At 46.9% G+C, this 13,125-nt stretch overlaps 1 protein-coding gene across 1 annotated transcript in view; it reads right to left on the minus strand.

Moving 5' to 3' along the window:
- The window catches only part of TMCO4 (transmembrane and coiled-coil domains 4), a 43,567-nt gene that overhangs the window by 23,496 nt on the left and 6,946 nt on the right, over nt 1–13,125 (minus strand). The window contains exons 2-7 of the mRNA XM_083514684.1: nt 11,929–12,116; nt 9,880–10,054; nt 7,627–7,654; nt 5,338–5,473; nt 2,760–2,857; nt 902–1,045 (exon numbers count right to left, since the gene is read on the minus strand). Of these exons, the coding sequence (XP_083370810.1) occupies nt 902–1,045; nt 2,760–2,857; nt 5,338–5,473; nt 7,627–7,654; nt 9,880–10,054; nt 11,929–12,104 (757 nt within the window). The 5' untranslated portion in view covers nt 12,105–12,116. The remainder of the gene's footprint in view (nt 1–901; nt 1,046–2,759; nt 2,858–5,337; nt 5,474–7,626; nt 7,655–9,879; nt 10,055–11,928; nt 12,117–13,125) is intronic.

The following is a 13,125-nucleotide window of genomic DNA, read 5'->3' on the forward strand; positions in this document are numbered from 1 at the left end:
ACAAGGTTCCCCCCACCCCCAGCCCTGCCGGAGATGCTGGAGATTGAATCCAGCCCCTTCTGCATGCAACACTCTCCACCTGAAATCCGGGAGAGCTGCTGCCAGTCAGTGCAGACAACACTGAACCAGATAGTTGCAGTTTGCACAACCCACTAAGGAAGGCAATAAAATTCAGTAAACAGTAAATCAAACATTTGTGAAAAATCCAATTAAAACTTTTCAGTTTGATTAATTCAAACTTGATCCGGTGACACCAGTTTTTGGAGCTCTAATAGTCATGGGCACTCAGTTGCCTCCTAGTGCCCCCCGCCAGGTAATCCCACCACCCACACCACAGAGGGGGCTACTGCCCACTTAGGGAACCACTGGGTTAGGGTCCTAAAAGTACATTTCCAAGCACAATTTGGTGGTGACCTTTAAAGTCCTAAACGGCTTCGGTCCAGTATACCTGAAGGAGCGTCTCCACCCCCATCGTCCAGCCCGGACACTAAGGCCAGCGCCAAGGACCTTCTGGCGGTTCCCTCCCTGCGAGAAGCAAAGCTACAGGGAACCAGGCAGAGGGCCTTCTTGGTAGTGGCACCCGCCCTGTGGAACACCCTCCCATCAGATGTCAAAGAGATAAACAACTACCAGACTTTTAGAAGACATCTGAAGGCAGCCCTGTTTAGGGAAGCTTTTAATGGTTAAACAGACCACTATATTTTAATGTTTTGTTGGAAGCCGCCCAGAGTGGCTGGGGAAACCCAACCCAGATGGTCAGGGTATAAATAATAAATAAGAATAATTATTATTATTACTAAACAGATAGGTGGACACACTGCCCCCTGCTTCCCCCTAGAGACCCAGCTGCATAGAAGAAGAGTTTGCTTTGCACCCAAGGAGCACCAAAGAGGTGGCTTACCTGTGAGTCCAGCTCCCGCAGCTCCAAAGAGCGACCCCATGACAGCCATCCCGGCCACCGAACCAAGGGCAGCGGCCCCAGCGCTGCCAATGATCGCCGTCGCTCCCGTTGCCACCAGGGGGGCAGCCAGGCCCCCCGTCAGACCTGAAAACAGAGGGATGCTGTTTCAACTCCTGGCAGAGGGTCAAGGGAAGGGAACCTCAGACCTGATATGATAGCCATGTTCAAATATATAAAAGGATGTCACATAGAGGAGGGAGAAAGGTTGTTTTCTGCTGCTCCAGAGAAGCAGACACGGAGCAATGGATCCAAACTACAAGAAAGAAGATTCCACCTAAACATTAGGAAGAACTTCCTGACAGTAAGAGCTGTTCGACAGTGGAATTTGCTGCCAAGGAGTGTGGTGGAGTCTCCTTTTTTGGAGGTCTTTAAGCAGAGGCTTGACAACCATATGTCAGGAGTGCTCTGATGGTGTTTCCTGCTTGGCAGGGGGTTGGACTCGATGGCCCTTGTGGTCTCTTCCAACTCTAGGATTCTATTACCTGGGAGCAAAGTGCAGATCCCCAGGTTCGGTTGGCAGAGAGTGAGATTCTTTAGTCTCAGGGTTGTGGGTTTGAGCCACACTTTGGGTAAAAGGGTCCTACACTGCAGGGGGGTTGGACCAGATGATTCTTCCAACTCTAAAATTTAGGATCCTATGATTCTCTGGCCCTTGGGAGTGTCTCATTCCCAGGCTGCACACCCTCTCTCCTAAACTGTTGAAGTCATTAATGCTGCAGACCAAAGCTCACAATTCGAAAAAAGAATTTCTACAAAACACAAAGAAACTTTTGTCCAAACTTTTGTTATTAGACTGGGAAACAAAAGACAAGCTTTTTATAGCCTCAACGACACACTGGGCAATAGATATAGGAGACAATACAGATTTTTAACCTCTGGGAAAACTCTGACTTGAAGTTTAAAGCATGTTATTCTTTGAAGAAGAACCACTTGAAAATGATTTGCAGATGGTATTTAACTCCGAGTGGGCTTGCTAAGATGTATAAGACTGAATCAGATAAGTGCTGGAGATGCAAAGAGTTTGAGGGAACATTCTTCATATGTGGTGGACTTGTAAAAGGGGGAAAGAGCGCTGGGAAATGATCCATAATGAATTGAAAAAAGGTGTGATTTCATGTTGTAATTGCCCTGAAACCTGTGGGCATAGGCCAGGGCAATGTATATATTTAATAAATAGTAATTCCATCGTAAAGGGATGCAGGTGGCGCTGTGGGTTAAACCACAGAGCCTAGGACTCGCTGATCAGAAGGTCGGCGGTTCAAATCCCCGCGACGGGGTGAGCTCCCGTTGCTCAGTCCCTGCTCCTGCCAACCTAGCAGTTCAAAAGCACGTCAAAGTGCAAGTAGATAAATAGGTACCACTCCTGCAGGAAGGTAAACGGTGTTTCCGTGCTGCTCTGGTTCGCCAGAAGCGGCTTAGTCATGCTGGCCACATGACCCGGAAGCTGTACACTGGCTCCCTCGGCCAATAAAGCGAGATGAGCGCCGCAACCCCAGAGTCGGCCGCGACTGGACCTAATGGTCAGGGGTCCCTTTACCTTTACTAATTCCATAGTAACTCTGCCTTCTTTTAATGCAGGGACAGGGAACCAGGCATGCTGCTGAGCGATGGTTCCCATCATCCCTAACCATTAGCCATGCTGGCCAAAAGGGGACTGGTGGGAGCTGGAGTCCATCAATATCTGGAGGGCCACAGGTTAACTAGACTGGGTCTGGAGGAGCAAGTGGGTCACAAGAAGGTTAGAAGCCAGCTGCCCCTAGCTGGCGCGGACAACAGATAGGGGCGCGGTGTCACTCACCTATTACTGTCCCCCCACCAACAGTCGCCAAGCCGATCAACAGGTACCTCTTCAACCTCCTGTTTTTCTCTTTCTTCTTCCGCGCAGCTGCTGCCGTCCTAGCGGTGGCAGAAGAGATGGGCGTGAGAGTCGCAACAGGACCTATACTTCGGAACTCCCTGCCTATTGATATCAGGCAGGCCCCTTCATTGAACTCTTTTTGGCACCTTTGCAAACTGGTCCCCTGCCTTCTTTTAAGAAAAGGGCTTTAATAGTGCTGCACTGCTTTTGCCCTCTGTATTTCAACACACTTGGCTTTTTTAATATTATTTTAATTCTATTAGAACTGGATTGCTTTTTAACTATTATCTATTATGTTGTTGTTTTTCCCGGGATGCAGGTGGCACTGTGGGTTAAACCACAGAACCTAGGGCTTGCCGGTCAGAAGGTCAGTGGTTCGAATCCCTGCAACGGGGTGAGCTCCCGTTGCTCGGTCCCTGCTCCTGCCAACCTAGCAGTTCGAAAGCACGTCAAAGGGCAAGTAGATAAATAGGTACCGCTCTGGTGGGAAGGTAAACGGTGTTTCCGTGCGCTGCTCTGGTTTGCCAGAAGCGGCTTAGTCATGCTGGCCACATACATGACCCGGAAGTTGTACGCCGGCTCCCTCGGCCAATAAAACGAGATGAGCGCCGCAACCCCAGAGTCGGCCACGACTGGACCTAACGGTCAGGGGTCCCTTTACCTTTATTATGTATTTTTAGCAACCTGAGTTTTATCTGTGTGGCTTTAACTTGTGTAATCTGGGGTGAAAGATAGGGTATAATAATAATAATAATAATAATAATAATAATAATGCTGCTGCTTACTTTTTATGGCTGAAAACAGAACCAGAAATCATAATGTTAATAAAAGAACAGTACTGGCAACGCTTACCTTGAAAATCCTTCCTAGCGATTTGGCAGCTTGTGTAGTGAAAACAGAAGCTATTAAAATATGTACACAGGCAATTTCCCAGAAGACCAATAACAGCAGATTAAAAGTATTTGTTTAAGGGAACAACCCTGCACCTCTGGCTGGCAGCTGATCTTTCATAGGGACCAGACTTGCCATTGCGCAAGTTTCAAGGACACCTGTGGCAAAGGGGTTCTTAAAACCCTTCCCAGCATGAGGATGTAAACGTTGTGGGTTGTTTGTTTTTTAATGGCTACTAGCCACAATGGCCAGGACGCGGGTGGTGCTGTGGGTTAAACCACAGAGCCTAGGACTTGCTGATCAGAAGGTCGGCAGTTCGAATCCCCGCGACGGGGTGAGCTCCCGTTGCTCGGTCCCTGCTCCTGCCAACCTAGCAGTTCGAAAGCACATCAAAGTGCAAGTAGATAAATAGGTACCACTCCGGCGGGAAGGTAAACGGCGTTTCCGTGCGCTGCTCTGGTTCGCCAGAAGCGGCTTAGTCATGCTGGCCACATGACCTGGAAGCTGTACGCCGGCTCCCTCGGCCTATAGAGCGAGATGAGCGCTGCAACCCCAGAGTCAGCCACGACTGGACCTAATGATCAGGGCTCCCTTTACCTTTTAGCCACAGTGGCCATGCTCTGCCTCTACACAGCTGGAGGCAGCAATGCTTCTGAATACTAGTTGCTGGAAGCTGCAGGAGGGGAGAGGGTTCTTGGGGCGTGATCCCTACTTGTGGGCTTTCCAACTGGGGCATTTGCTTGGCCACTGGGGGAAGAGGATGCTGGACTAGATCGGCCACTGGCCTGATTCCTTGCAGGGCTCTTCGTATGTTCTTACAAAAGATCTCTCCTTCCTCAGAGGTCTTTAAGGAGAGGTTGGATAAAGAGAGGAGATGTCATGGATGCTTTAGTTGAGATTCCTGCATTGCAGGGGGTGGTTGAACTCTAACCCATGGGGTCCCTTCCAGCGCTACGATTCTATGGTTCTATGAAAGCATCTAGAAGGGGAAGAAATGGAGGCAGTGAGAGATTTTACTTTCTTGGGCTCCATGATCACTGCAGTCACGAAATTAAAAGACACCTGCTTCTTGGGAGAAAAGCGATGGCAAATCTAGACAGCATCTTAAAAAGCAGAGACATCACCTTGCCAACAAAGGTCCGTATAGTTAAAGCCATGGTTTTCCCAGTAGTGATTTATGGAAGTGAGAGCTGGACCATAAAGAAGGCTGATTGCTGAATAATCGATGCTTTTGAATTATGGTGCTGGAGGAGACTCTTGAGAGTCCCATGGACTGCAAGAAGATCAAACCTCTCCATTCTGAAGGAAATCAGACCTGAGTGCTTACTGGAAGGACAGATCCTGAAGCTGAGGCTCCAATACTTTGGCCACCTCATGAGAAGAGAAGACTCCCTGGAAAAGACCCTGATGTTGGGGAAGATGGAGGGCACAAGAAGGGGACAACAGAGGACGAGATGGTTGGACAGTGTTCTCGAAGCTACCAGCATGAGTCTGACCAAACTGCGGGAGGCAGTGGAAGACAGGAGTGCCTGGCGTGCTCTGGTCCATGAGGTCACGAAGAGTCGGACACGACTAAACGACTAAACAACAACAACAACATTAAAGCATCTTGGGGAAACAGCCTTACTCAGATTCCTCCTCCTCTTCCTCCTCTTTCAGGCACTCAAGCAGACGCTCCTCCGAAGCTTCCAGTTCTGCCGGGGGAATCCTCAGCAGCCAGGTGATGTGGGAGAGGAGCACCCTTGCCCGGGCATCGTAGGTGCCTGGAAGGCAAGGAAAGAGCCAAAGGCCACCAAATGCGGCCAGTCAGTGTCTTTTCCCCCCTTAAATTTCATTTATGCTTTTCAGATTTTTCATTAATTTTACAATCATTACAACATTTCAAAACTTGACTTCCTTCCCCCTCTTTCTGCGGTTCCTTAGATTTATTTTTAATATCTTCTGCATATCCAAATTAACGTAATTTGCTCATTTCTTCATCTTCTTTAAATATATACTCTTATAAAACTGCAGGTTATTACAATAAACCTGCCAAAGCTCTTATCTCTTTATGATTTATCTGTAAATATTCGATAAACCATTTCCATTCTTTTATTTTAAAAAAAATGTTATCTTGATTTCTTATTATTTCAGTAAGTTTTGCCATTTCTGCATATTCCATAAGTTTTTGTATCCATTCTTCCTTTGCTGGGACTTCTGCTTCTTCCCACTTTGGGGCAAGTAGCATTCTTGCTGATGTAGTAGCATACATGAATAAATTTCTATACAGTTTAGGTAGTTCTGTCCCTATAATTTCCAAAAGAAAAGGTTCTGGTCTTTTTTTAAATAAAAGTTATTTTGAACACCCTTTTCCATTAATTGTATATAACGTTTTATGTGTTTAATATGCCTATATGTTCTGGCCGTTGTAGTAGCATACATGCGTAAGTTTCTATACAGTTTGGGTAGTTCTGTCCCTATAATTCCCATCACTCTCCGTTTGACAGGACGGCATGATGAAATTTCCCCAATGAACTGTTACCAGAATACCAAATCCCCCATACTTACACAGGTTTAGCCCACCCAGGCTTTTGTCTAAGGCAGTGGTAGGGAGCCTTTGGCCCCTGGGACAAACCAGGTCCTGTTTGTTCCTGGACATTTAAGCTAGGACCAAGAACCAGCAGAGAGCCAGTGATTTTTGGGCCACCACCCACTTGGTTCCATAAACTCATCCCCAGTGCACCCTACTCCATCCTTTTTTAAAAAAAAAGCATTATTCAGAATAGCCGTTTTCACAAGCCACTAAGGAAGAAATTCAAAACAATAACAATTCATTGCACATTGATTCAAATCCAATTGAAACTATTTAAGGCAGAGGGCCTACTCAGTAGCCACGCCCACCCTGTGGAACGCCCTCCCATCAGATGTCAAGAAAATAAACAACCGCCTGACTTTTAGAAGACATCTGAAGGCAGCCCTGTATAGCAAAGTTTTTAATGTCCGGTGTCTTATTGTGTTTTAATTTGCTGGAAGCCACCCAGAATGGCTGGTGTAACCCAGCCAATTGGGCGGCATATTAATGCTAATAATAATAGATTAATTCAGCAAAACTGATTAAATTGATGCCAAATACCCAAGGTCTGATAAGTCATTTACACCTCCAGTGCCCCCTTGCAGCTCCCTTGCCTCTTATTGTCTGGCGAGGTAATCCTTATTGCCCTCTACTTAATCCACACTTTGGGAACCATTGGTTTAGAGCACGCATAGGCAAACTCGGCCCTCCAGATGTTTTGGGACTACAACTCCCATCATCCCTAGCTAACAGGACCAGTGGTCAGGGATGATGGGAATTGTAGTCCCAAAACATCTGGAGGGCCGAGTTTGCCTATGCCTGGTTTAGAGTGTCGGACTAGGGCCTGGGAGAGACCGGGGTTCAAATCCCTCCCACCTGGCTATGAAGCTCACTGGGTAACCTTGGGCCTGTCACTGCCTTTCAGCTTAACCTACCTCACAGGGTTGTTGTGAGGATTGAATGAGGAGGAGGGGAACCACGTACAGGGGTACCTCGGGTTACATACACTTCAGGTTACAGACTCCGCTAACCCAGAAATAGTACCCCAGGTTAAGAACTTTGCTTCAGGATGAGAATAGAAATCGTGCTCCGGCGGTGCGGCAGCAGCAGGAGGCCCCATTAGCTAAAGTGGTGCTTCAGGTTAAGTACAGTTTCAGGTTAAGAACGGAACTCCGGAATGAATTAAGTACTTAACCCGATGTACCACTGTATTCCAGTCTGAGCTCCTTGGAGGAAAAGGTGGGATAGAAACGCAATAAGCCACATGAAATCACACCACATTTCCATGAAATCATTTCCGCTTAACAGCTTTATATTTCTGATAACAACTCAGAGGAGAAAAAAGGGCCCTCAAATCTCACTTACCGTCCTTGAGAGAGAAGGACACAAGATCCTAGAACAGAAGGGGGGGGGAATAATGAGAACATATTAAAAAGGGAAGCCCTTTAAGTGCAGGCTTCTGAACGTGCACAGAAGTCTCAATTTAAAATGTACTTGATCTTTGGCATTGATGTGCCGCATAGTGAGCCATAACCCCTGCAACCAACAGCTAATCCCTTCTCTGAGAAAGTGGGGGTATGCAAAACAAAATGAAAAAAGAAGGTTGTGCGCAATTTTATTCTCGTTCAGGCTAGGCTAACTTAGGGTCGGCGGATGCTAAAGTCCTTCTTTGCAGAGTTAAAACTTGCTTCCATAGGAGGTGGTGATGGCCACCAATTTCCACGGTTTTAAAAGAGGACTGGAAGAGAAGGCCTCTAGCCACAATGGCAATATCCTGCCTCTGAATGCGAGTTGGTGAGAACCACATGTGCTATGTTCGGGTCCTGCTGTGGGGCTTCCTGTTGGGGCATCTGATTAGCCACTGTGAGAACAGGATGCTGGCCTGAACGGGTCATTGGCCTGATCCAACTTCCTTGGCATATTAGTGGATACCGAAAGGATCCATTGAAGGTGGAAAATCTGAAATCTGTGGTAGCTCAGGACAGAACAGCTGCTCAATGGTGCATGTGCTAGTTATCTCCAGCTTGGACCACTGCAATGCGTTCTACATGGGGCTACCTTTGAAGGTGACTCAAAACTGCAATTAATCCAGAATGCAGCAGCTAGACTGGTGACTGGGAGCGGCTGCTGAGACCACATAACACCGGTCTTGAAAGACCTACATTGGCCCCCAGCACGTTTCCAAGGACAATTCAAAGTGTTGGTGCTGACCTTTAAAGCCCTAAACGGCCTCGATCCAGTATACCTGAAGGAGCGTCTCCACCTCCATCGTTCTCCCCGTACACTGAGGTCCAGCTCTGAGGGCTTTCTGGTGGTTCCCACACTGTGAGAAGTGAGAATAAAAAAATTCCTTCCAGTAGCACCTTAAAGACCAACTAAGTTAGTTCTTGGTATGAGCTTTCGTGTGCATGCACACTTCTTCTTCACATGCACACGAAAGCTCATACCAAGAACTAACTTAGTTGGTCTTTAAGGTGCTACTGGAAGGAATTTTTTTATTTTGACTATGGCAGACCAACACGGCTACCTATCTACTACTGTGAGAAGTGAGGTTACAGGGAACCAGGCAGAGGGCCTTCTCGGTAGTTGCACCCACCCTGTGGAACACCCTCCCAGCAGATGTCAAGGAAATAAGCAACTATCTGACTTTTAGAAGACATCTGAAGGCAGCCCTGTTTAGGGAAGTTTTTAATGTTTAATGCTGTACTGTTTTTAATATTTGGTTGGTAGCCGCCCAGAGTGGCTGGGGAAACCCAGCCAGGTGGGCGGGGTATAAATAAATCACCATCATCATCATCAGAGGAGACCATTCAGAGTAGTTCAGAAACAAGCTAAGCAACCACTTGGCTTATGCATTGTTAGTCTTAAGTTATTTTGGGGAAAGGCCAGCTTTTTCTAACAAGAGGTCAGAAGCTACATTACTAAAAGTTCGCAGATGTCCATCTTGAATAAAATCAACTGTGTATAGCTGGAAAACTAAATATTTTTTCCTTCTCGCTTTCTCTCTCTTTAAAAAGCATAGCAACTTGTCTGCAGATTACTAAAGCGCAAGTAGGTGGAGGATCTGCACCAGAGATCCTTCGGGTTAAGTCTGGCTCAGCAGCAGCAAATTTTTGCCAAAGAATTATAACCTTTTCTTGACTTGTTCACAGTGGTGCTAAGCAGAGAATGTGGAGATGGAGATGGTGTCTAACCTGTTAGGATATCGTTCCGTTCCACCTTAAGAGGAACAGGCATGACTGTTGTGTGTCACATGCCTGTTTACTTCCAGCACAGGCTTGCTGGGAACTTCCATTTGTATATTGCTTTTTCTTTATCTGCTGTTTGCTTGGACACGAAGGGAAGCAGACATGTTTTCCCTTTGTTCCTGAACTATGCTGAATAAACGCCTGTAAATAATGCTTATACATGTCTCTGTCCGCCACTTTCATTGTGTGAAGATTTATTCATTCTGCTGATAGAGCGTGCCAAGTCTCTAAAGGTATCCGAGGATTGTGTCGCTGCTTGATGCTGTTCCAAGGGAGACCGGAGTTCGCCCGGCTGCCGGCCGGTGGCTGGAGCCAGCTGGGGGCCTGCCTGATGCCCCCGTCTCCCCGGCAGTATCCCAACAGAACCTACCTGTGTGATGATGCTGGGGTCGTCTTTCATGAGCGGCTCCTTCAAGAGGATCTGCGCAAAAGTCTCCGTCCCTTCGCCCCCCAGACCACCGACAAACGCCAACATAGCAGGCAGGACGGCGTCTGAAAGCTGCAGCCATTCCACCAGGCTCTCCACAAAACCCGTCCTGTATGGCCTTCAAAACATACACAACAAAAATGGTTAAGCAAGCAGGGCCCAAGCACAGAAGCAACTCTCCCCTCCTGCCCTTTCCAACAGCTGGTATTCAGAAACAGCATTGTCTCTGACTGCAGATCACAGCAAAAGCCATCCTGGCTAGTAACCATTAATAGACCTCTCATGCTCCATTAATCTTCTTTTAAACCTTGTTTTCCCATGCTCTGGAGGGAACAAGAGATATGTACAGGGAATAAACATCAGGAAGGACTTTCCGACAGCAGGAGCTGTTTGTCAAGTGGAATGGACTCCCTCGGGAGCTGGACCCTCCTTCCTTGGAGGTTTTTAAGCAGAGGTTGGATGGCCATCTGTCACGGATGCTTCAATCGAGGTTCAATCGAGGACCCCTTCCAACTCTACAATCCTATGATTCTATGATTCATCCAAGCTGGTCGCCATCCCTGCCTCCTGTGGCAGGGAGTTCCACAGTTTAACTCTCTGCTGCGCGAGGAAGGGCTTTCTTTCATCAGTCCTGAATCTCCCTACACTGAGCTTCATTGGGGACCCCCCCCCCAGTTCTTGTCATACGAGAGAGAGGCAGATAAGCTTCTCTCTATCCAGTGCTTCTGTAATGCCTATAATTTTCCAAACACACACACAGACATAGACATATATATGTATAGACATATATATATATATATATATATATATATATATATATATATATATATGTGTGTGTGTGTGTGTGTATAATTATTAGTTTTTTAACATACCATTTTCAACAGTAATTAAACATACTTTTACAACTTATTCAATTTTTGACTTCCATCAGTTCTGTCTGAAAATTTTCCAATCTAATCTCTTAGTATACATTTCCTACTTTCCCTATTACATTTAAAACTCATAACCAATATCTCTATTCTTTATCTACTTTGTAACACTTCATATATTTCTCCTTACAAAACTTCTTGTAGTCCTACTAGCGTAATTTGTTGGTTACAACTGCTCTTCAAATAGTTCATATACTTCTTCCAATCTTCTGTAAATCTCTGGTCCCGAAGGTTTCGAATCCTTCCTGTCATTTTGTCCAATTCTGCATAGTCCATTAATTTTGTCTGCCATTCTTCTTTCATAATTTTACAAACTTCTATCATGTCGCCTTTTCCCCGCCTTTTCACTAAACTAGAAAGCCGCAAGCGACATTGAGGAAACAACCTTTCCTCAAAGGAGTCGCTCCATCTCCTCGATCATTTGAGTTGTCCTTCTCCGAAGCTACTTCTCCCCTCATTATTTTCGCAAACCTGCAAAAAAGATGAGGTGCGGAGATGACAATGGCCTCAAGTTCACCTTGGGGAGCTTCCTGGCGGAGTGGGGATTCTCCCCAGCCTATGGCATGGGCAACCAATGCGGTGCCCTCCATTAAGTTGCAGACTACAACTCCCATCAGGGACGCGGGTGGCGCTGTGGGCTAAACCACAGAGCCTAGAGCTTGCCGATCAGAAGGTTGGCGGTTTGAATCCCCGCTACGGGGTGAGCTCCCGTTGCTCGGTCCCTGCTCCTGCCAACCTAGCAGTTCGAAAGCACGTCAAAGTGCAAGTAGATAAATAGGTACCACTCCAGCAGGAAGGTAAATGGCGTTTCCGTGCGCTGCTCTGGTTTGCCAGAAGCGGCTTAGTCCTGCTGGCCACATGACCCGGAAGCTGTACGCTGGCTCCCTCGGCCAGTAAAGCAAGATGAGCGGCGCAACCCCAGAGTCGTCCGCGACTGGACCTAATGGTCAGTGGTCCCTTTACCCTTTAGCTTACAACTCCCATCTTCCCCCTCCATGCCATCAGGAGGGATGAGCACAGAACAGAGCAGAACCTGCAATCTCTCCTTCGCTCGAGGGCCTACCTTTCCTCTTCCTCGGGAAACAATGATGCCAAAGAGACAGCGCAGAGGGCCGCATAGGCAAACTTCCCCGGATCGCCCAGCTGCCGGCCCACGCATTCAGACACCTCCTCCTTCTCCGGCTGTGGCTGCGCCAATCTTCCCCAGGGCCTCCACCGCTGCTGGCGGCTGGCTGCCATTTTCACCAGCTGCTGCAAAAACCAGAGATATGTACAGGGAATAAACATGCAAGAGAATATATATATATATATATATATATATATATATATATATATATATATATATACACACATACAAATATACAGTCGTACCTTGGTTCTCAAACGTAATCCGTTCCAGAAGTCCGTTCGACTTCCAAAAACGTTCAAAAACTAAGGCGTGGCTTCTGATTGGCTGCAGGAACTTCCTGCGCTCTAGCAGAAGCCACAACAGATGTTTGGCTTCCAAAAAACGTTCAAAAACTTACTTCTTGGTTTTTGGCGTTCAGGAGCCAAAACGTATGAGTACCAAGGTAGTTAAAGGTAGTTTTCCCAGTAGTGATGTATGGAAGTGAGAGCTGGACCACAAAGAAGGCTGATCGCCAAAGAATTGATGCTTTTGAATTATGGTGCTGGAGGAGACTCTTGAGAGTCCCATGGACTGCAAGAAGATCAGTGTTCTCGAAGCTACCAGCATGAGTTTGACCAAACTGCGGGAGGCAGTGGAAGACAGGAGTGCCTGGCCTGCTCTGGTCCATGGGGTCACGAAGAGTCGGACACGACTAAACAACACCACCACCAAGGTGTTCGAGAACCAAGGTACGACTGTATCTAAAACTTTTCTCTATCCATGCCACAGATAGAGTCCTGGAGGTGAGGCAACCCTAATACATAGAGACCTCTACTGGGTTGATGCATTTGAGAAGCTGTGGGCCCCCTTTATGAATGCTAATATTACTGGGATAAAGGTGCTGTCCATCTGTACATGAGATTCATTTTTCAGGGTCTTGCTGGTGGAACTGGAATCTGCCTCAACATCAACCCAACGTGCTGTCCACGCTGGGCTGCAAAGGTCTCAAAAAGCGCCCCTGTGCTCCAGAACAGCTATGGGATTACAGAGCCTGTTTTGTACTACGTTGATTGCTTTAAAGCTGTCAATAAACTTTCTTCCATATAGCTGCAATGGAGAAAACTACGCATTGTCTGACATTTTGATAAGGAC

Source organism: Podarcis liolepis (assembly GCF_965112155.1).
Source record: "Podarcis liolepis genome assembly, chromosome: 7".
Lineage (NCBI taxonomy): Eukaryota > Metazoa > Chordata > Lepidosauria > Squamata > Lacertidae > Podarcis > Podarcis liolepis.